The sequence below is a fragment of the Charadrius vociferus genome, unplaced genomic scaffold (assembly GCF_000708025.1).
Source record: "Charadrius vociferus isolate BGI_N301 unplaced genomic scaffold, ASM70802v2 scaffold410, whole genome shotgun sequence".
NCBI classification, from domain to species: Eukaryota; Metazoa; Chordata; class Aves; order Charadriiformes; family Charadriidae; genus Charadrius; species Charadrius vociferus.
This window is the reverse complement of record NW_009646499.1, coordinates 73,606-98,697: the sequence shown is the minus strand read 5'-3', so window position 1 is coordinate 98,697 and position 25,092 is coordinate 73,606. Positions and strand designations below refer to the sequence as shown.

The window sequence follows — 25,092 nt, the reverse complement described above, 5'->3', positions numbered from 1 at the left end:
AAAAAAATATTGTAAGACCTAACTAAAGCCTACTCACAAAAAAAACTGCAGAAACCATTGATTGTTCTTAAGAGGGGAAAGTCATCTAAAAAATTAAGTGCTAAGCAGTCTGAAAGCTCTATGGTTTTAACTATTAAGCTCAACTATTTGGTTTAGTACTTCAGTACAGCATGTTCTTAAAATATAGTTTTAAAACCATCAAGCCCAGACTCTGAGAAGTAAAACTTCTCAGAAACAAGGGAGGTCACATATCAAAGGGAAGATCCATGTTGCTTTATGAGGCTGAATTGCAATGGGTTTTTTGCTTTTAGTAAGGGTCCCATGGAGTCCAGAATATTATCTCCAAGCATTTCTGATGGAAAAGATTCTATTAAGTAGCTCAGTCCAAGCTTTGCTAAAAGCTATTTAAATTTCCCAGAATTTGGGTAACATTAAAAATTAAGTTTCCTGAGCTAGAGACAGCCTGAAACACACGACAGCAAGAGTGCAGGACAAACAGAAAGTAACAATGAAAATCATTGCACAGCCCAAGACTTACAGGACACCCAGAAGCTGTTAATGCACAAATATTCCTCATTTTTTACCCCTTCTTCCCAGGCTATATTTTGGCACATTTTTACACCTCTGAACACAGCAAGTTTCTGCTTTCTTTCCTTGCTCTGCTGGTCTTGTACCATAAAAATCACTTCTGAATAGATGCTTCACACATTTACTCTTTAGTCTTCTCAGGCTTACTAAACCCAAACATTGACAATGACTACCCATTTAGCTGGAAGTTTAATGACACTGAATATTTTGTACCAAAACTAGATAGTTAAACTTTTACTGCTTTTTCCTCTTCTGAGCCTGTGGCCGTTTCATTAATAAACAGAACAGAGAGCTCTCAGCTTTCTTCCATAGTATAAGAATACAAACTAAACCATTATAATCAGAAGCACATTAGTATGCAGCGCAAAGTGATTTGCAAGTTGGAGAACACTAGGTTCATGGTCACTTGCTTCTTCTAGCAATGAATTAAAAGCATAGGTCATATTTGATAAAGCAAGTATGTCATTTAATTTTCACTCAAGTCTTCCAGAAACATAGCAATTGTTATTTGAGCAGTGAAGAGCCTCAAATCAACCTACCTGAAATTTTCATATTACAGTGCAAATCATTTGCCTGCTTGAGTAGGCTCAGGCTCAAAAACCTGAGATCATACAAAAAAACCCCCAACCACCTATCAATCACCTTTCCAGATGAACAAGATGCTGCTACCCTGAATAATATTCCAGTCAGTCTTGTAACAAAATTAAACAAACCCAATACTACATACTTCTCACAACAGCACTCAGTTTAATCTCAATGCTCTTTTCAAAAGGGCAGCACTACCTATGTTTCTGAATTACACCCATTTTAGTGAGCCTTGCCCCAGAGCTCCCAAATTACATATACGTAGACAATCTCAGGTTACCACTCAGGAAACTGATTCATCTTTACCTTCCCATGCATACAAGCATTACTGGTTTATTCAGAAATATCAAACCCTTCATAAACACTACTCAGCTTGAGGCTGATGATATAGAACAGAAATAGTCTGAAGAAATTTAGTTCAAAAAGCTTACTTTAATTGCAAAGATGATTAGCTGACACAGTAAGCTGGAAAACAGGCAGAGACTGCTGTATTCTGCTATGAATGGTGGTATTAAACAAACCTGACTTGCTTTGCATGCCTGCAGAATCAGGGCAGGCAACCAGTTACACCAGAATCCACAGAAAACAGCGTACAAACAGCCTAATAGCTCTCTCCACATCCAACATCCATCCTGGCTAATGACCAATACTGACAGCATAGTATCATTAGATATACATGCTTAGTGTAAGTGTTTCTATTAAATAGACATAATAATGATCCAGAAGTTAATGTAATACCTTTCTGGTATAGTCTGATACACTGTTTACGACATACGTTTCTTAGAAAATGGGCAAGTGCTCAAGTCTAAGTACATAGAAACACTTCAGTGCCTTAATCAGGCAGACTTAAAAGCCTGATTTCAACTAAACCTTCACTGCCACAGTGACTAAACTTGCTTTAAGGAATTATCACAAAGATCAAAACCCCAATAAACATCTGCCTCTAAGTTTAACTGAAGAAAGGCTATTATAGCCCTTGCAAGATCTTAAAATACATCACACACTAAACCCCAAGAAATTAGCAATAAAGTATTGATTTTGCTGCATGCTGGGTTTTTTTTTTTTTTAGAGTGGAAAGAAAAAGCCTCTTACACTGTGCTCAAAACAAAAAGTTAAGTCCATGGCCTTCAAAGTTTTCCCCTAATCCTGCCAGTCAAGCAAACTTACAGCTCCCATAGCAACTGCACAGCCAATTAAAGTTTCAATTTTAGACATACATAATAGCAGACTATCTAGATCCTCATATACTTTTATTTTGAAGACATTTCTAGTGCGCTTTACTTGTACTTCATATAGGAATTAGATACTTAGAGTAGAATCACTCAAGCACTTTTAGTGTAGTTCCTACCTGAAACTAGATGTCCTTCTGCATACTTTTAAATTTCTTGGTTGGCATAAACAAAAGTCAAAGGAGAAACAAGGCAAACCATGATCAATTAGCCCAACCACTAAGAAAAAACAGTAGCCACATCAATATCATTTCACTTTGATTTAGGGTGCTATCTAATAGGTTTATTAAAAGTTTCAACAGACTATAGCTCCAGACTTTATCTTTCTTGGAAGACACTACAATAGAAGCCACAGTAGAGACTGCCTCGTCACAAGAGGTACAAATACTTGCTGTATAGATGGAGAAATAAAAGGACAAATCTAGTTGTCTAAAAGACAATTCACTGTACACATTTTATTTACAGTTTTGTACACTGTCTTAATATGAATGGGACCGCTTTTCTACTTGAGCCATTTTAACCAAAGCAAAATAACCTAAGTAATACAAAGTGTTAAAATACAGCATAAGATACAAAAACAGACATACTATTTCTAGTAAGGAATGTAAATTATGGTGTTACATTAAAAAAATCCACAATTATGTTTAGGAAATCACACAAACAGATCACTGATTTGACTGAAATGCATAAATTTGTAGCAAAGCTTTGATGTTACAAAAAAACCAAAAAATTACCAAAGAATGCACAAAATTAATGTTTATTCCACCTTTGTCATATTCCCAGATTCTTCACCAAATGTTACATGAGCAAAAACAACTGAAATCAAAATATTGCTAATGTTATCAAATAGGGAAAACAAATAAATTAATCTAGCAGCCATCAGCATAGGTTACAGCAAAGATGATGCTGTATAAAAAAATTGCTAGAAAACTGTATGCACCATACTCTTTTCCAAACCAGCAAAATGTTACTGCATACAATGCAAATGTAAAACAGAGTAATTTCCTGCAGGTACAGAAATGCAACTTCTCTTCTGAATACTGTGGATAAACATTTTTTTTTTTTCTCGTAATAGTAATGTTTCTACCAAGCTATTACAGAGTGGGCCAGGAAAACATTTATGGATTCAGGGGGTGAAGTGTACTAAAATTCTGATTGGTAATGGTTACTTCAGCCAAAATAGAAAAAATTGAACACAGAAGTACAAGACAAAGGCGAATGAAACTTCTCACAAATCTTAGCAACACTTAGATGGAAATCAAATTTAAACGTAGTCCACTCTGCTTTTGAAGAGGCTTTGGTTCAGCTCCCAAATCTCGATTGCTTGACGCAGTCTCCTATGAAAGAATACTCAGAAGGTGTCTTCTTAAACAACAAACCTATTTTTAGTGGTGGAGCCGCTCTTAGTAGCTGTGTCTGCATGGGACTGATAACCAATCACTATCTTTGGAGGAAGTCCTAATCTTTCCTTGTATACTCTCCTGGAGAAAAGAAATAGAACAGTTTAAGCAAAGCCCTTTGGAAAGAATTAGTAACAGGACACCCGCTTTAAAGATCTGCTGACACCTGCATGAAAAATAGTTGCCTATTTAGAAACAATTTCTCAGGTATGAATAAAGAACTTGAAACAGGATTTTTCTAGCTTATTGCATCTAAAAAAATCGGCTTACAGTTCTGTATGAACAATGACTTACCATATAAAATAGGAAAAGCTCTTGCCAAAAATTAATTAACAGGCCTACATAACATAGAACACAGGGATTCTACTGCATTTATGTGAATATCATTAATATCAGCAAGCTATATTCCCACATATAGGAACAAAACCACTATGAAGTAGTCCTGGTCCACAATTCCAGAACTACTGAGATGATAAAGTCACCTGAACCAAATAAAACAGCAATTACCTGGAACAGTCAGTTTTTATCACCATACAAACATCAGTTGCACAGACTTGCTGTCTTTTCTTTAACTAGTGATAGAAAGCAGACCCCCCACCTCCTCCCAATTCATTATGGTACTGGTCATGGGCAGCTATCCAACAGGAGCTTTAAGAAACATCAGCTTGGATCTTATGCCTTGAGAAAGAAAGAACAGTACCCAACTTATACACGCTGTGTTTCTTAGCACAGAGTGAGGGGCAAGCCACTAATGCCTCTACACTGGAAGCTCTGATTAAACCACAGAACAAGCCTGTTCAGCTGCACATTGTTAACAAAACTACCTAAATTTGGGTTTTTTAAACTCACACTAATCATAACAGAGCAGTTCACAGGACCATAGCTTACCCCAATTTTAACTGTTAAATAAAAGCTTGATGTATTGTCTTTGGAGTTACAGCAACATGACAGCAGGTAGTCAACATAACTTACCTTAGTCATTATGTCAGTCAGTTTGCAAACTCAAATTTTTTTACAGTTCTCTAGTGGAGTCATCTTAGCTCCTTAGCTAATGGTTAATACCATTCTCTGATGCACCCTCGAGGGAGATGATTCTGCCCCTCTACTCTGCTCTCATGACACCCCACCTGGAATACTGCATCCAGCTCTGGGTCCTCCAACAAGAAGGACATGGACCTGCTGGAGCGAGTGCAGAGGAGGGCCACAAAGATGATCAGAAGGCTGGAGCACCTCCTTATGAAGACAGGTTGAGAGAGTTGGGGCTGTTCAGCCTGGAGAAGAGAAGGCACCAAGGAGACTTTATAGCAGCCTTCTCGTACCTAAAGGGGGCCTACAGGAAAGATGGGGAGGGACTTTGTAGTAAAGTTATGTAGTTATGTAGTTTGTTATGTAGTAAAAGGACAAGGGGCAATGGTTTTAAACTGGAAGAGGGTAGATTTAGACTGGATGTTAGGAAGGAATTTTTTACTGTGAGGGTGGTGAGGCACTGGAACAGGTTGCCCAGGGAAGTTGTGGCTTCCCCATCCCTGGAGGTGTTCAAGGCCAGGCTGGATGGGGCTTTGAGCAACCTGGTCTGGTGGGAAGGTGTCCCTGCCCATGGCAGGGGGGTTGGAACTAAATGATCTTTAAGGTCCCTTCCAACCCAAACCATTCAATGATTCTATGCCTAATAGGTTTGATGTAAGGTGATTCTCTACTAGCAGAAGATGTGTACCACAGTTCTGTTTGTTTATTATTAAACACCTTTCAAGTCTGAACAAGATTGCATAATAAAACTGCTAGCACAAGGCAGACCCCACCAGATCTTAAAGCCTCAAATGAGGATTGTGTCACAAGAGCCACCCAAGTGAAAAACATTAGCAAGCTACTATGCCTGACAGTTAAAAGTTTGGCCTAAAGTTTGTGCTAAGCTGGGAAGAGAAGTATTTTCATTGGTTTGCATAGGTTAGGTGGCCTACAATGACTGAATTTAACAGCAAGTAATTTTGAAGCATCAATAATACAGCATAAGGAGTCCATTATCTTTAGCAATGCTTGCTAAATAGTAAATCACAACATACATTTTCTATAGTACAGACTCAAAATAATCTGATATGACTACTGTTGCTTACTGAAATGAAGACTACAACATGTTATTACGCATGTCAAACAATCCGTGAAACTCAGCATTATTTTGTTTGATTTGTACTTAAAGACAAAAAGGTAGAAAAACATCTATAGACTTTCAAAGCACATCACTGTCCAGCTTTTTTCAAATATAAGAACAACCTTGTGAGCTTAAGCTTTCCTCTCTTATTTGTAAGCATTGCCTTCCTGAGAAAAAAAATCTTACCAACACTCTACTATTACTGGCTACCCACCATCACAAACTGGCATGCTGCAACAGAATCTACACTATCTACAGGTATTAGTTACAATGCCTCACTGTGAAATGAAAAACTTCTGCCAAGATTTGTGTCCAACTCTTCATTATTTCTAAACTACAGTGAATGTAGTGCAGCAGTAAAAGTTACGAACATAAGCCTGTATAAAAAAACCTACACAGTAACACAAATAATTTGGCACTGAGTTACTTAAACTTGGGATATACCTCTCCACAGGCTACATTTGCCTGAAGTGCATTCTCTAAGTTTGTCTTTAATGCATTGGTACACTTCATATATTCAAGACAACAATCACATTACTTACCCTATATGCGTAACAGCATCCCTGTTTTCACATTCAGTTGTCCATATTGCTATTTTATCACCCTTAGTTCTAACGTTAACAACAGCACCACATACATCATCACTGTAGTCATCAAACGACTCCCCAATAAGGCACAGCAGCTACAAAACAAAGATTAACCATTAAAAGTGGCTCAAAGTCAGAATCATGCTCCATAGGTAAATACTCAGTGTACACAAAGAACTGAGGAATATTACATTTTACAGCTTATAGTCACTTGCCACACAATCCTTTTCTGTTTATTGCAGTATCTTCTTGAAGTTCCAAATGTTACAAGTGAATGCAAACTCAGTTGCAGTAGGGTATCTTCCTCCTATTTTGAGTTTTCCATCTCTCCTCCTGTCCCAGCAGCTACAAGCTCTGCCACAGATCATCATTTACATAGTGTTGCCTCCCACCCCATGCTCCCAATCCAAAACCAGGTAAGAATTTATTCTTCTTTCTAAAGTATGTTTAACACAGGTAGACAAATCTCAAATTTTAATTGTTTACATTCATTATCTAGGAAGAACCTGTGAAGAACTATTTGGGCACTATGTCAGCTATGTAGGGTCCAACTTCAATTCTTAAGTAGATCAACTGCAGATCAGTTGCAAGTCAGACTGCAACTTAGATGAAAAGTGCTATCTAATGAAGTGTTACTTCCTATCAACACACTTGGGAAGCTTCAGAGTTCCCACAGACTCTAAAGTGGGAATCGGTCATTCTGAATAGCGTGTAATGCAAGTGCAACAATCTAAGTGTATAAGTAACAAGATTCTTCCCCCACAGATTTCTAATAGTGAAGCTTGGAATTGGCAAAGGTGGTATACTGCAGGAAAAGCAGATTGAGTTAGGTCATATTCCTGTACAACATGCTAACTGTGGAAGTGATATTTAAAATCTTCAACTTGCAACTTGTAAAACAACCAATTTTCAGATATTCAAAACTGAGAATTCCTTGTGGTTAAGACAGATTCATCTAGTCCATGCTGAATTAAAAATCCTTTTGCACAGTTAAGTAATCTCCAAATGGACGCTTGTTTACTTCACTGGCACAGTACCTTAAATATACTGCCATTATATTAACTTTCCAGAATCACTTATAACATTTGGAAATTCAACACACTTGCAACTTTTTGAACAAAGCAGGTCTTTCAGTACCCACGAGAGCTGCAAGGGCTGACTTCATCAAGGAAATACAAAAAGGACAAAGTGTGCTATTGAATAAATCAGGTATAACTACGCATACTTTTAATGTTACACCCAATTGCAGCCTGTACACATTCACTGTTTTAAACATTTAGTTTACAGTTACAAATGGTAAAGACCATTAGATTATACAATTTTTTTCCAAAGGGGAGTGACAAAGGAAGAGGTTTTGATTTTTATCGGAGAAAGTTGGTTACAAATAATTATTGGAAGTGACAGGGTTGTTTTAGAGTACATATTCCAGTCACCTGGGTATTTGGGCTCTGTGCCATTGCTTTTTGTTTAGCAGCAAGCAGAGTCTTCTACCCGTAAGTGTACATAGACTATCTACGTGTTTCCAACCCACATGTAATGGTTATTAAGAGTCAGAAGGACTCATATGGGCATCGAGGGGCAGAGGCCAAATACACACAGTAAAACGTTTATCTACTTATGCACAGTGATATTGCCTAGTAGTATAATGGTCATCATCCTTTCTTCAAATCACTACTACAGTGACTAGGAAGATCCTAATAGCTAGGGCATTTTGGACACCTCTGCTTTGATCCTGAAGGCCAGGGTACTCCTTTCAAAGGGGTACAATACTTCTTGCCTCTCATACAAGCAGGGAAAAAAGATGAGAGATTTGATAAGATTGCTTTGCATTGTGCTGCCTGCAAACCAAGCCCCTAAAACCCAGATGACACTAGACTTTTAGGCTATTCTGAGTCAGTTCACAGACAGCATAGTTGTATTCTTTTCTACAACACATTTACTGCAGCCCACATAATCTCTGGAAGTATATTTACCATTCAAAAATTCCATACCAAAAAGACAACGGCAATGGAAAAAAGTATTTTTATAGTGCACAGGAAGATTGTGCTATTACTTGCCTATCCTAGTCTTAAGTACAGAAAGAACAAAAATAAATCTGAAACTCCCTTGTTTCAGCAAGACGGAAACATGAAAGCCATTCGCTTATAAGAGTATTTGTAAAACAAATTGTTACATTTAAGCAGCTAAATTTGGGAGTCAGATTCAAGACAAAGTATTATTTTCCCAGTAGCTTGACAGATATTCTGTACACGCCACAGGAAAAGGTTAACTTGTCCTCTAGAATTATCTTTACTGCTGCCCGTTATAAAAAAGTATTCAACAGAATACAACTACACTGAACATCACTACTGAAAAATCATGTTTCAAATACAGCCTGTCAATAAAAACTTATAGGACACTGTGCTGCCAGAAGTTAGAAGTCTAGGATGGCACACAGAAAGAACAAACCCGTTAACATATTAAATACAAATGAAAGATTCTTCAGTTGAAACTTGTAAGGCCATAGTGCTTACTGTCTCTAGCCAGAAGCGATCAAGGTCACTTCGTCTCTGCTGTTTGTTTAGTGTAATTAGCCATCGTCCTCCTCGCTTGTTTTTTTCATCTTCCCACATGGGTTCAATCCCATCCTGCAAAGAACAGCCAGAAGTTAAATCAGACTTGATTTGTATTCTCCCTAAAGAATAACCAAAAGGCCAGTGATAACTGAAGTAGTAACTTAAGAAAAAAGTGTGTAGTTTAAGGTACATACCTGTCCAGAAATAGCATCTCATACAAATACGGAAGTTCTAGAACAGCTTAAAAAGTGCACTTTCTCAAATGAATTTTTATTTCTACAGAAGAATCACAGCCCTGGTAAAAGTCTTGGCTACACAACTTTACATAAAAAACTGTGGGAACAGGCAAAGTCAAACATCCACTTTATCCTATATGAAACCAGATAAAAGTAGCAGCTACATTCTGGAGTCCTTATTTTAAGTCTTGGACTCATTGCAACATTGGCCAAGTGCTTGCTCATGCATAAAGATTACTTCACTGAAACAGACACCCTTGGCAGTCTACCTCAATGACTTCCTGCACACACAAGGTTAAAATAAGATGGTTTTTAATTGCCAGGGCCACAAAAATCAACACAGCATTTAGAAGCAAGTTGCATTCTGATTCACACTGTACCAATGGTCCTGCACTGAATTAAAAGACTCTGGATGCACTGATCCAGCAAGGCTGCCAGCTGCCACTCCCATATCCACCAACTACACTGCACTTCAGGAAAATCAGTCATTAAAAAAGCAGGTAACTGTCTAGACAGAGAAATTTGGGTAAGAAATGTCTAGTGAGAGCTGCACTACAGAACTTTGGCTGAAAACTAATTAAGTGTTCAACATGCAGGATGAGTGGTGTCAGCTCACTTTAAATTTAACACCCTCACTGGCAGCTGCACAGCTAAAACTACTTCATCACCTTTAAGAGGAACTCTTACGAGGTCACAACTGAAGGACAACAGCAAGAGATTGCTCAAAAGCCTGCAACAGTTGCCAAGTCTGTATGTGTTCCGTGCATTTAAATACTTAAATTATTGCCGGGTGATGATATGCAAACACAGAATAGAGACACAATACTTAAAACACAAATTTAGGATTCATGCAAAAAAATAAAGCATGATTCATAGATATCCTAACCTCTGAAGGGCCTACAGCTTCTTAAAATTTACTAGCAAGGTTTCTCAGTCACCTAAAATACTGCTAACTTCCCAAACCCAAGGTTTACAAACTATGTATGCAGTCTACAGGAGTCCCAGACAGTAGATAGGTTTTATAAGCAAAGCACCACTACTTAGGGCATTATTTAGGTATTTGAATCCAGAAATGGAGCTGAATGTTAGAAGCACTTCAGAGAGGTTAGGATTTAGTTTAGAGCTCCAGTTCAGATCTCCACCCCATCTGAGGCAGGATCTCATAGAATGGTTTGGGTTGGAGGGGACCTTAAAGATCATCCAGTTCCAACGCCCCTGCCATGGGCAGGGACACCCTCTATTAGACCAGGTTGCTCAAAGCCCCACCCAACCCAACACTTCCAGGGATGGAGCATCCACAGCTTCTCCGGGCAACCTGTTCCAGTGTCTTCAGTACCGTCAGAGCAAAGAATTTCTTCCTAATATCTAAGCTAAATCTACCCTCTTTCAGTTTAAAACCATTGCCCCTTGTCCTTTTACTACACTCCCTGATAAAGAGTCCCTCCCCATCTTTCCTGTAGGCCCCTTTAGGTACTAGAAGGCCACAATAATGTCTCCCTGGAGCCTTCTTTTCTCCAGGCTGAACAACCCCTGCTTCACGTACACTTTCTCAGAAGCATTTCCTATTCACTAATCTGAACGCTTCCTCAACATGCTTTAAGCATCAGTGTTGCATACAGTTTTTTATTTTATACATAAGTAATATGGTGGCGTAAAAATTAATTATAGGAGCACTATGCATCTGGCTAGTAGTGCTCATAAAGAATACTGAAGAACATTACAGCCTCCCACAGAACTGACATTTTAACTTATTTCATGTCACACCAAGAAAATGAGAGCTGTAAAATCTTTATATTATAAAAATTATTCACACTTAATTATTTGCACAAGCATTTCAAACAGAATGAAGACAAACACAGCAATGGATTAAAATGTACTGTCTGTGAAGTGTTAAAGAAAGTACTTGCATTTTCAGAACTAGTGACAAGACTTATTTTTCAGAGGGCATGTGTTTCAACTTTCTGAAAAAGTTAACACCTTTATGACATTCCCAACCATGTTCCTAAATATCAGAAGTGAAGTATTTGGACAGTGTCTTGCTGAGTTAGGAAACCATCCATCAACATCCATAACTGAAGAAAAAAGGTTAGCAAGCATACCTTAAAGAGCGAGTAGTCACAACCAGGCATTAAATTACTAGAGAGCTGGATATGGTTGTATAAACTATTGGAGGGAAAAAAGCAGGATTAAAAATTAAGCATTATTTTAAGGTAAAAAATTCTTAAAGAATTTAAGACATATGACCAAATAATATACAAAAATTAAAAAGCATTAAAGTTATTTCAGAAGCAACCCTATTTCCTAAGTATTTTTGAGCAGTATACAAGCATTAGCTTTAAGATATTCTGAGCTTAAAGAAGCAGAATAGTAACTGGTTTATGAGCACTTGCTGGGTTCCTATACAACAGTATTTTCCAGAAATACCAATGCCTCTTTTAAACCTAGTTCTAATAAATTTATTAGAAATACAACTCACTGAGCTTTCGTGGCAACAAGTTCTGTGTGCATGTGTATTCTGTACATATACATACATGGAATAAGGATAATTGTTTATATTTCTAATGCTACTTTCTCTCTGCAGAGAGGTTAGGATAAATATTCAACTTTGTTATTTATAACAATACTCTCGCGATAAAGGCTGTAGGCTCGATGACTTTTGAGTCCTTATTTCAATCTGAGTTAAGACAGATGACTGAAACAACAAAACGTAAAATATATACTCCAAATTGAATTTACAACTATGCAATTCAGAGAAAAAAAAAGTCAAAGGAGTACACATACTGTCTCCTCCTCTAGTGAAGATAGATTTTTTGTTTCCTGTGGTGTTAAGGTCAGACTTCAGATAAAGGCCTGCACATACCACAGTAAGCTGTAGTCCAAGACCAACTAACAATCAGGCACAGTCAAGCCCCAGAAGAGCCATTAATTACTGCAGTGGTCTTACAATTAGAATTCAAGCATAGAATGGTTTAGGTTGGAAAGGACCTTAAAGATCATCTAGTTCCAACCCCCCTGCCATGGGTGGGGACACCTTCCACTAGACCAGGTTGCTCAAAGCCCCACCCAGCCTGGCCTTGAATACTTCCACAGACGGGCCATCATCAACTTCCTTGGGCAATTTGTTCCAGTGCCTCACCACCCTCACAGCGAAAAAAGAATTTATAAAGCCAGTTACAGATTTACCAGCTTCCTTCTTTAAGTTTACCTTAACCTTAATATTTTCTCCCCAGAATAACACACCTATTTCCCCACTCTGACCACAGTGGAAGTGTAACTTCTCAAATGCTTCTAATTTTGTATCTTGACTGCCAACATCTAGATTAAGCACTTCTTTTAATTACCCAGACTACCTTGGTTATAGGAGCTCAAAAACCTTACCCTTAACCAACTTCAATAGTGAGCTTCAAACAACTTTGCCTCCCATCACGTACCCCAAGACTGCAAACTACTGTTCACTCAACCATCAGTGACCCCCATAGGAGTGGGAAAGCTGGTTACAAGCACAGAACCCCATTCCCCTCCCTCTGATGACAGCACTGATAAGTACTTGTTCAACATTTTTAGTATCATTTTTGCTTTCCTGTTGGTGCTAATGGGTCACTGATGGGTCTCACTCTACTAAGAGACAGCATCCCTCCCTTACTGATCACATCCAAAGGAAGAGCCCTACAACTCAATGTAGCATGAAACACTAAGGAAGATCAAATATATAATGCATTTTTTCACCCTCAGTTTCTTGCCACTTGCAATTTATCCATATTTCATCATTATGTCAGGCAAAATCTTCCAAGTAAGTTACCTGAATCTGAATGAAGCAAGTGTTTGGAAACCACAGGCCTACCTTCAAAGGCTTCGTTCTTGCTGTTTGAGCCTAACTGCTTTCGCAGACCTTCAATTTAGAATTAAGGTAGTTTCTTCTGTAACCTCTAACAAACTTTCAAGGATGCCTTTAATCTGCATCAATCTCCCAAGTACCATGCTCCAGATTCAGGCACTCTTGAACAGCTGAAGCCAGCTGTCTGAGAATTTAATCAACTAGCAAAGTTTGGGGCCAGGGAAGTGACAATCAGTTAATTACTGATTTACAAATTCATGTTACTACAAGATAGCTACTGCACAAAACCAATTTTCTACATGTATGTCATGTATATATGAATATAAGCAGTGTTGCAGTGTTAACAGCAAGACAATGTGCATCTAAAGTATTAAAAACTTCTCCAATCACATTTTCTTCAAAGGTTACATTCCACCACATTCTGAAGAATGGCATAGACCTCCAATTTTGTAAACATTCCAGATTATACCCAAAAAGTTGCAGTTAACAGAGTACTTCATGTTTTTCTGACTTTGCCATAAGCTTTGCCAACATACACCAGGATAATTATGCAGATTGAAAAATCTTTACTTACGCCCAAAAATCTTCAACAGTATCAAACTTTGAGATAAGACGAAGATTTGCTTGCCAAGTTTTGCTCTTGTCATTTTTAAAAAACCAGAGCGCCCATCTAAAGAAAAACAAAATCAAATAATAGCATAGAGAAATAAAGTATATTAAAAATGTAATTCGTTATTTGCACTGTTTTATCCAAACTAACTTAAAATCTTAAGATATCATCAGCATGGAAGTCAGTTTTCATCAATAGGCTACATGAGCAACTTAGTTCTCAAAGCCAACTCTTTGCAAATCAACATTGTTTGTGTTCCCATTACAAGAATCACGGCAGACTTGATCAATCTGTTTAGGTAAATATTTTAAATAGTTTTGGAACATTTCTAAGACTCTAAACCTCTAAGCCTCATGTTTCTCCTTGCTACCACTGCTTAACTGCAATCCCCTACCACAAACAACTGATTATGGGCTAAAACAATATAAGCTATTCAAACTAGGAGCACAGCTCCCTTTCCAGTAATTTCCTTGTAAAGGTTACAAAAGCTAATTATATCACTCCAAAGCTATATATGACATGAAAGTTTCCCAAGTGTTCACATACTCGGAGACCATAAATGTTAAAAGGGAAGCTGTGTTAAGCTTTCTAATGGCAACAGTCTTAATCCCCACCAACTTTAACTGTTTCAAGTTTTTAAATCTGCATATATAAAGACAAGACTACATGAAAAATTTTCCATCCAATTTTCTTCATCATCTTCTCTGCTGAGTACAAATCTCAACACATATTATAAATTGAACCTTCCACACAAAGATGCTCTTTCTGGATCTAAAAAAGATCGTTTAAAATGCTGGAACAGGATACCTGATGAGACATTTAACAAAACAGGCTTATTTTTCATTCTGATAGTTTCAGTGGTGTTGAAATCACTGAGGTTAGTACTATAGTAGATTTATCTTCTTACAGCAGATTACTTTAAGTCACCAGGTGTTGATCTTGGTTTGAAATGACGGGAAAGGTCTCAAAACATTGTTCTAAAAGTTCGCTATCTTCCAGTAATAGCCCCACTACCACTTGTAAAGGAGTATCAGCACCAATTTAATCAAAGTGTTCAGAGGAAAATGAGGAAGGATGGAAGTTGAGACAGAGACAAGGGAAAATGGGATGCCCACAGCATAGCACTGCAGTGCAGAGTGGTTTTCCACACTTGCTTAAGAGTAAGGTGCCGCTTGGTAAAAGGTTCACTTTGGGGCAGCACCTACAGTACAACATTCAGCACTGAGCACTCTACATCAGCTCTTCAGCTTACTTGGAGAAAATGACTTCCTAGCTGCTCCTTTTGAAGTATATGTATGCTGCTGGAGTAACTTTTGTACACATTTAAAGGAATTCAGCCTGTAAGCTTACAATATCTTTACTGCAAAAAGGTAGTTCAAGTCAAGGTTTTCAAGTACCAAGCTTCTTGGTAACGCCCTCATTGTCTCTATAGCTCAGTGAAAAGTTGAATAGTAGCTTTTAAAGCTTTTAAGACATACCTGTTTTTGCACTCTGGACACAGAATTTAGTAAGAGGGCTTTGATTTTTCAGTACCTTTTCTTAACTATACTTTTAACTACTGCTCCATGTTTTTCTTGTTTAACAAGAAAAACAAAGTACCCTACAGTTTTTTCTCTTACTGACACATTGGTACAGATGCATGTATTTGCACTTACAGGGTTTCTTCTGCTCTGCTTCCTACAGATAATGAAAACAATATACTGTAGACACCAACTACTCATATGATCAACTCTCATTAGCAATTTGGCTGATTAACATAGCTTCTACTACTTTCACTTTCAAACCAGAAAAAAAAAAGGTAAGATATGAAGGAGTAAGACTCTGACAAGAAATAAGAATAAGAAATCTTTACCACCGGCACCTTAATTGCCCAAAGTACAAGGTGGAATGGAAGGCTTTCCAGTTCTGCTTGGCAGCAACTTCATCCCAGTGTCAGTCTCTTAAAACACACCAGACAAAAGCAACAGAAGCTCTGCTTGCCTCCCAACTAAAAGCAAAGCCATGCTCTTTCCAATTACCTGGCTGCACTATGAAAACTGGCAAAGATTTTCAGCTTCTGTAACATCACTACGTGAAAAGACTAAATTACAACAGGATCAGATTATATTTCCTTTGCAACCTCACTGCAAAAATCTTCAAATAATAAGACCTCTCAAAATGCTGCTAGAAAACATAAGGTAAACAAAACAGCTGTAAAGCCACAGGAATTCTTCTATTTTTGGCAAAATTACAATCACACTTCTGTACTATTTACCTGTTTTGTAGTGGATGCTTAATATACTGTTCAGGGCTGGCAACCTCCTGACTAGGTGCTGGCTCGGTTTTCTCCTCTTCTGAAGGCTGAGGGTTGGGAGTGGTTTCCTGTTTGAAGAAAGGAGTTACTAATCCATTCCTTCTCATTTTTTATAGAAATAATTTAGGTCTTTGAAGTAAGTTTAAGAAGGCTGAAGCTTAGAATTCCTCTAATTCATCTTGAATTAGGGGCCTGAATCACATCATGGAAGCACAATCTGCACGCCTTTATTCTTCAACATCTGAAGAGGTCCTACAAGAAATACTAACTGCAGGAATTTACATTCTGCTGTTCAGTGAATTACTTCCTATGTCATTTGTTTCCAGAATGGTTTATTTAACATACTTGTCTTATTTTGAAACATTTCTGAGTTATTTCAGAAATACACAATATGCTATGTTATCTAGAATATGCATATCTAAAAATTAATTTCCATAATAATTGCAGAAGGAAAACTTTTAAAAAATCAGTTTCTGACAAAGCATAATTGGAAGAGATGTACAGGCTCTGTTTATTTAGAAAAATCTGTTATTACAAACAGGATACATGCCTACAATTCTCAGGTCTGAAATCAGCTATTACAAGCAGCTCAAAACCAAATCAGTAAGCAGTTATCTTTGTATTTGCAACATCACTACTAACAAACCTTCAGGCACCAAACAGCAAAATTTAAACGCATATCAGTTCTCAAATCTCAAACTAAAATAAATGTAATTACACATTGACCACAGATTAGACTGATTCCAAGTAGTATTTTTTCAAATCTCTAGAGACAGTGCTAGAGTTGTCAAATATACTTTAACACAAAGTGAAATAATATATTCCCTTTGCATGCAAACCCCCTCAAGCTTGTCTTTCAGTTCAAGCAGCCACTGTGTCAGGTTTGAAATTCTAATGCCACTCCTTCAAACTAGGGAACACAAAGCTTTATTGTGAGGCCGAGCATCCCCACCAGTTACCACCATATCTCCCTAATCTGCAATCCACACTAGAATATTATGGAGACAAGGAATAAGGACTAGAGCTCATTCCCTACAGCTAACACAAGAATGCCTGTACAGCTGATCCTGTGAAAGAATAAGCACTTCAGTAATATAAACAAAGACTAACTACAGCAGACCCAAAGACTCTAGACATTCCTACATTCAGCAATATAAAAGCAGTACTTAAAAATTAATTTAAACTTTGTGGTCTTAAAAGAACAAAGCAATGTAGGGGTGGATTAAGTAATGGTAAATAATGTAATTAATGGAACAGTTTACTCGACTTCCACACTACTCAGTTTATCATCAGCAAAGCTGCTGAAAAGTGGAATGAATTTGAAGCAATAACATAAACAAGCACTGTTCAACCTTCATAGTCCCAGCTGGCAAACTTCTGACAACACCTAAAGGTCTATCTTAATAGGGATGACCTTTTCATTATTGATATATTTAGCATTATTAAGTGCGGTATTATGTTTTACTTCAGAGAAGTTACACCCTAATGCTTGAAAATAATGAAGTATACTTTAGTTTAACAGCTCACCTAGTCTCAGTTCAAAAGCCGATTTACATCACATTTAAGAATGCTTTCATATGCTCCAATGTTCCCAATGAAAAGGCTGAAATGTGAAGGCCTGACAGGGGCAGTGACAACTAGAATAGTGCTTTGATGTACACAGTACAAGGGGTAGGTAGTACAATTTCCTGCGTCTTAGTAAAACTAAATGCTTCCTGGGAACATCACTGACAAACCCACAGAAGCAGTGTTGAACAATCTGTCAAATCTCCTCCAGTGTAATACGACGAAAAGCTAAACAGATCTTCAAAAAGCTTAGTTAGTGCTTCAAATTCTATCTAGAATAAAGTTTTTAGTGTTAGCTCCATTTATTTTTAAGTTGATGGGATCAAATATACATCTTTCCCTTTAATCAGACACAAGAACCCCATGGAACAAAGTAAGATGGTCAATGCACAAAGGCTGTAAAATATTCCAAAGAAGCATGTCAATATTTCCTTCTCCAAGTTATTGTTTGTATTATTCTACAAAAAGCCAAGTACAGACAACTACAATTTAAGTGTTGTCCCTTTAGAGGCTTCTAACTGGAAGAGTTAGAGATATTACACGTGCAAATACAATGAGCATACAAGAAAAATCTTGTTGATATTTTGGAAGTAAACTAAGCACTAGGTTTTGTGATAAAGCTTGCTCTCATTCACAATACTCCACAGTTGCGACATCTAATATTTACAATAGATTTACAAATGCTATTACACTAAAGATTTTTACATCAAATAGACTCACCCTTGACAAATGCAAAGTATCTTCCAAAAATAATTTCAGTTGAGAATCTCATTCATGTTTGCTTGCCAAACAGATTTCAGTATACAAAGAACTAATCCTAAAGTCTCCCTAGTCAGTCTTACAGAAGTATCATAACTATAAAACCCAGAAGAATCAATACAAAACTACTGAACACTTGCAGGGCTATGCCATTTCCTAACTTCTAATAGAAGACAACATCAGAAAGGATTCCAGACTTCCAATTAAAAAAAAGGTGCCATGAGCCTCAATACCTGCCCCGTATACTAATGGTCACCCTTCACAAAGCTACCTCAAAGTCCATTTCTGGACAAATGGAAGACATTCAACTCAGCACAAATTTAAGTCACCACAATAAAAAGACCCTTAAGATATTTTGAAAGCTACTTAGCAGTAATGAAATTCAGACAAACCATTATTTCAAGCTCCTGTCCGAAACAGTACATGACAGCTCACCTCCAAGGCCTGGCTATCTATGATCTTGACCCAGGATTATGCCACTCCCCTCTTAAAACTAACCCAGCCACATTTTTGTTTTGGTTTTTTTTTTTTTGTTTTCCCCTTCAGCACCAGGTTGCTCTTCAAGGACAGGTAGAGCTGTACACACCAGAACAAACCTGGAAAAAGGTGTGAAGTTTGAAGCAGAGCTGTCAAACACAAAAGAGTTTTCTGGCTGGTCTCAGACAGAAGCCTAAAGCAGCTTGTTTTCCTTACCTTTTATTTCCCAGTGCCATCAAGGAAAACAAAAAAAGGACCATTTTCATTTTTGGTTAATCTGGTTAATCATACCAGCTCCCATTTCCTTTCACCTTACCTTTATCTCACTATTCTAAAGCTAAAGTATTTGTATAGGGAAGCACTTTTCATTATTAGTCAAATACAAAGTATGTACATTCACTAATTTGCAATCAAAGTCCATTTCTTGTATCCAACCTCTTTCCAGTTACTGAAATTCTACTCCAAACCACAAGCATGCAGGTTTTAAAAAAATTCTATAAACACAATATGAATTAAAGTGATACGGTACACATTTTACCAATTCACACCTTGAAATCTTGCACTTGCTACACTATTAACTTACTAAAGTCAGGCTGTCTCCATAAGCAGTTTCTGAACTGCTAAATTTAAAATCCTTCATATTACTTTACTATTGATCATATTTAATCCATTCTTTAACCTAAAACTGACTTTGCATCTACTATTAAACTAAGCCACCACCGGGTTTGCTGCTTTTAAAATAGATGTAATAAAATAGGTAGCATTACCAGATGAACTGGAAAGCTTCATATGGCCAATCCTACTCCTCATACACAAGACAGCATGTAATTAAAAGTGACATTTATTCATGACCCACATGTTTTTTTTGATGTAGGAATCAACTTGCAGAAGTCCATGAAACATTTGCCTACTCAGCATTTAATGACTGTGCACATCTGCACGTTACTTGGATTCTGACACTTGCAGATTTAATTGGTGTTATTTATTATTTCTCCACAGCACATAATGACCAACATATCAAAGGAACAAGCGTACATCACTGGGACAGGAAACAAACAGCACTTACAGTAAAAACTGCTTAATCAGGTTTGTCTATTAAAAAGAACAACTAGCTTGACTAGGTTTCACCAAGCATTTTTTCAGGTGCTGCCCAGACCACATTCACGTCATCTAATTGTCTACAGAAGCTGTTTAGGACGTCCAGTTAAGAGTGTGCAACATTTACACCCCAAAAAGGACATAACCTAGCACTATAACGCATTCTTGGTGAAAGTTAAAAAAAAATCAAGTCTTCTTGCATTAAACCAAAATAAGTTATATTTGAAAGTTTCCACCTTCTTGTTTAGGGTTTCCAACAGAATGAGACAACTGCACATCCCAGTTTCAGATGTCACGGGAAAATGCATGTCAACTACATGCTCGTCTTTCTGCTTCTGTTACTACACCATAGCCAGGATAACAATTCACAAGGCGCAAAATCAAGAGCTATTTATGTCAAAATATTGTGGACAAAAAAGGGATTTAAGCCCACTCACAAGCAAGTATTATGTGCTCTAAGAAAACAAAATTATGATCCGATATGCAATTCTGAGGAATGACTATAGAAGTAAAAATCACATGTAGTATGTGTAATACCAACAGGAAGAGAGGTACCAATGGCCACCTGCTACCAATTAACCAGTGTTGAATAGCTTTTTAGACACAAGGAGAGAGAAAAAATTCCTAGGCATGACATAACAAGGGCTAATATGGAGCAACTATCCTAACTGCATACACTATTATTTAGATAACGACAGATTTTTAGAAAGGCGTTCACTATTAGAACACAAACACGGGACCTGATTTTAACTGAGTAACATCCCACCAAACTAGAACAGAAGTGCAACACGTGTACAGGAGGACAGGAACAAAAGACTGAAGTAGAGTTACAAGCTTCCTCCAGGGTTAGAAGGGCATGCTGGTTTGGTTTATTTAGGAAATACAATCTCAGGTTTTAAAAGACAAAGAATATTTACAGCTCTTTTGACTTCTTAAAAAAAAATGGGTTACATATGCTTGAAAGTACCCCTCAGATTTTCAAGATTTAACTCACAACCTTATGACCAGAATTAGCAAACAAGTTATGAGGTATATCAAAATACTTCTTTGTGGTTTTTTTTCTAGCCGCGTAAGCAGGCTGCCCTTATGCTACCACTTCTCACCCTAGTCTGCACCCTGCTGCTGCCTTTGCTACCGGAACATTAAATCTACCCACAGGATAAGATGATTTTCCACATCTAACACTGTTAGTTCTAAGGGGCTCAGACAAGAACACAAAAACTTCCCGCAAAACTGCCGAGGAGAACAGTTCAGATGACTCAAGGGACAAAATCCATCTGTAACACCCCTGATCTCCCTGCACACTTCTACACAATAGACACAGAAGCACCCCAAATTACTTTGAGTATATTGAGCCTCTCATACAACCAAGCATAGAATTTTACATCAGATGAAAAATTAAGACACATTCAATCTTCATAAAAGAATTTGAAACAAAATCATATATTGTATGGATGCTCAAGACATCAGTCTTCAACCAAAAAATAAAGTCCTGGACATACCACTGGTATGCTCCATTATTGTAAGGCATGTAATGTACACAAGCTACTTTGATAAGCAGCACTGAACACACAAGAAACTGACCACTACTTATAAGATTCATTTAAACAACTGTTCTGCACATTTAGAAAAAAAAAACAACTTTTACACAGTTAGTTTTTCTTCCTTACATCCACTATGTAAGAATCAAGGACACCTGCTACTTTCAGGCAGCTAACAGAACACTTGTATTACATACCACACTTAAATCTGTAGATCACACATTCAGTACCTTCATAACGTGAACATTTAAAGAGGAATAGATTTTAGGACTTTAAGAAATGAGTGACTGTTTTTAAGTTTCTGGGCTAAAAAAAGTCTCCAAACTTATGTTTAACCCTGAATTTAGAATATTACAAAAGTGAAAGACAATTGTTTGATGAAAAAGTCACACTAATTCACTTTTAAAATCCATATTTCTCTTTCACAATGAATTTATTTCTCTACCAACATCCCTCATTTGATTATTTCCTCTCTAGCCCCTCAAAATTTACACTGATCTTTATAAAGCTGCCAAAAGGGTCACATTCATCAAAATTTCCCATGTACCTCCACACCTGAAGGTAGTATTAGTAAATGAAACATAACTCAGTCTCATATGCTATTTTTATGCATTATCTTGAAATAAGCTTGACATTTTATACAGTATGTGAAATGTAATTTTTTAAATTGCTTTCAGAAAAGTGTTTATCTCAAAAAATTTAAGTTGTCTGACATCTTCCTCCTCTTAGAGGATGCTCTGTATTCAGTCAGAAATGTCATTTACAATTAGAAAGTTTATGACAGACACTTTCAATTATTAAACAGCATGCAATACATTTATCCTGCATCGTTTCAGAAAATGCAATGAGCAAGCAACTGTGTTCACAATACTACCGCTGAATACTACACTGATTTAAACCATAGCAGGTCACTGACTGTATTATAGCAGAAACACACAGTAATAAGAGTAAGTCTAAAGTTGAACATGGCCTGCACTTAACTTACATGCTAACTGTCTATCAATAATACAAAAGAATACCTTTCAGCCTACCTTGAATTTTAGGAGCTATTTTGAACTTCCCAGAATTTCAAGGCCCTACAACACTATGTTTGTAACCACTTGAGATAAAATACTGTTTCATTTAAAGTTTTGAGTCTTACCTATTCATGATTAGCTGTTTAAACAAGCAATTTTCAAATTACACGTGACTGAAGCTTCAGCCATCTATCTTAAAATGGGGGGTTAAATCCACAACAACTGCATTTTTGCATGTGTAACGATAACTGTCATGAAGCAAAAAAGATAAGTAAAAGAACAATAATGCCCATTTCCAATTTGAATTACGAGGGATCAGATGCACACATACAAGTTACCTCCACATGATTTATATGCACCCAGAAGCTACAGGCTTCATGTAGCTACATTTTCAAGTCACCTTTGGTAAACTACTGTTTACTAAAGCATTACTGTTGGTTTTGTTGTTGACTTTGTGGACTTTTGTACAGCATTATCTGATTGCATTTAATCCTCAAAGGCTACAATATGAGCAAGCTCTAATAGGACACATGTGTGCATATTCTCACAAATCTAGAAGTCTTAAAAGAGAAACAATCTGGATAGCACAAGAAAGACTGAATTTTAACCTGTCAATGTTGCAGAGGCTTAATTTTTCCCTGCAGTGGAGAAGTAACCCACTGTGCAACAGGTCTGCATTTACTTAGAATAATCTTGCTTTTCTTAGTAAATTCCACGGGACTCTCTACAGTATTCTGAACTCAAGTTTCAATATTCCTACAGTTTCAAACATTTTTTCCAGCCTCTTAACAAGACTTAAAAAGCATGTTACCAAGTAAGCACGGAAGTACTAGAAACATCACCAATTTTAGTAGAGGCCTACATTAAAAAAAAAAGACATTCAGTAGTGTTTTGTATTTCCTGTGACACATTTTCACACTTGGGAAGCATCACAGATGACATCTCTACAAACCTACGTCCTGATTTTGAAGGTCAGCAACAGAAAGGCTTCCCTATGATCAGGAGGTAATCCAATCCCTAACCACACATACAATTAAATTGTTCAATTGAAAAGCACGTAGTATTTCCGCAGCATTAGCATCTATGACCTCAGTCACTACACAAGACTGACTTTAAGCTCAGGTAGAAGTGTGAGACACCTAAAAGGACAATGAACAAAAATTTTATTATTTAAATAAATTTGAAAATAAGTAAGCAAAGCTGCTATTTGTTTCCTAAAGTCAAACATACTTCAACGATGGCAGAACATTCAACAGCAGCATTACTTAAAGTGATGTGAACGCTGCCCTGTCTTCCACTTTTACTAACTCAGCACAACTGTTTGTCACTGCATGGTGAACTGGACCTGGGAAATGGCACAACATCATCAATTGTTTATTTTTGGCTAAAATAGGCCCCAGATCTAGCTCAACATGCAACCTCACGCTTATGCAAGAATGGAGAGAATGGTGCAGAGACAGGCTTAGGCAAGCCTCACAGCCAAGAAAGCCACAAACCCATGCCTTTAGAGTAATTTCAGTTTCCAATAGCTATCACTATTACAAAATATTTTATCAAAACCCCTGCTAAGCTCCATAGGGATCACAAAACACAGGAAGCTCTCATCTTCAGATATGTGAGCTATAGCTCAGAAAGATCAGCTTTTGAATGGGGAAAAAAGTGTTTAACACTGCAGCTGGAGAACATGGGAAGGGTGTTGCTGGTGGTCCAGCTCACCGTCTTAACTGACATTCTTCCTGCTCAGAACTGCTAGTCAAGCAATTTATAAGTGCTGACCAACTTCAGTCTGTTCCTTGTAAGTAAAGGTGTTGGGTTTTTTTCATGGAGGAAAATCTTAAGAGGAGGATCACTGCCCCTTACACAAAAGGGTAAATTTAATCTTTATTTAAAAACAGTGAAGTGATTTTCAAACTTAATCTCTTTTTGTACGCACTAGCTGTTTATTCCCAGTTGGTAAGCAGCAGCAAGAAACTATCCTTCCTTAAGTTTCTAATTTTCTTGAAACCCTAATACACAGTCCACTCCTCATGATACACAAGCATGTGGGATTAGAAAAAAACCTATACTTGGACCACTTCCAGCTGCTTCAGTTCTTTATGGAAGTGCAGGCTGGTACAATGCTTATAAAGTACAGCATAATATCATTACCATAATTTAATACCTACAAAAAGAAAAAGAAAGTACCTCATTATCATGAAAACTAAAAAAAAGCTTGAATAAAAATATAATTTTGAGCCAGAGAGATGACATAACCGGAAAAAGCCTATTTCGTTTGCAACACGCCTCGAGTCTTAACCACTCACACTGTTTACATGTTTCAGCTGCCAAACTCCCGAGCAGCGCATCTGCCAACTTACCGATCCTCACCCCGGCTCAGCCACCCCGCGCCTCCCAACCGCAAGGCCTCCCTCTCACCGCCAAGCTCCATGCCCGTCTCCAAACCAGACCTTCACCGCTCCCCGCCTGCCAGGAGGGCGCTCGCCGGCCGGCCGGGAAGGGCCGCCCCCTCGGTGACCGGCGAGCCTAACCCACCGGCCTCTCCGGCCGGAAAGCAACATGGCCACCCCCACC

The 25,092-nt window shown here is 37.6% G+C and overlaps 1 protein-coding gene across 1 annotated transcript; it reads right to left on the bottom strand.

The window, feature by feature from the left end:
• Positions 1–3,143: 3,143 nt before the first annotated feature.
• On the bottom strand, positions 3,144–16,171 carry EIF4E (eukaryotic translation initiation factor 4E). The gene is made up of 6 exons (XM_009883043.1): positions 16,026–16,171; positions 13,736–13,831; positions 11,426–11,489; positions 9,049–9,162; positions 6,491–6,630; positions 3,144–3,883 (listed from the first exon to the last, which is right to left on the bottom strand). Exons 1-6 carry the CDS (start codon positions 16,169–16,171, stop codon positions 3,769–3,771), a joined length of 675 nt encoding a protein of 224 aa, XP_009881345.1. The 3' UTR covers positions 3,144–3,768.
• Positions 16,172–25,092: the final 8,921 nt, after the last annotated feature.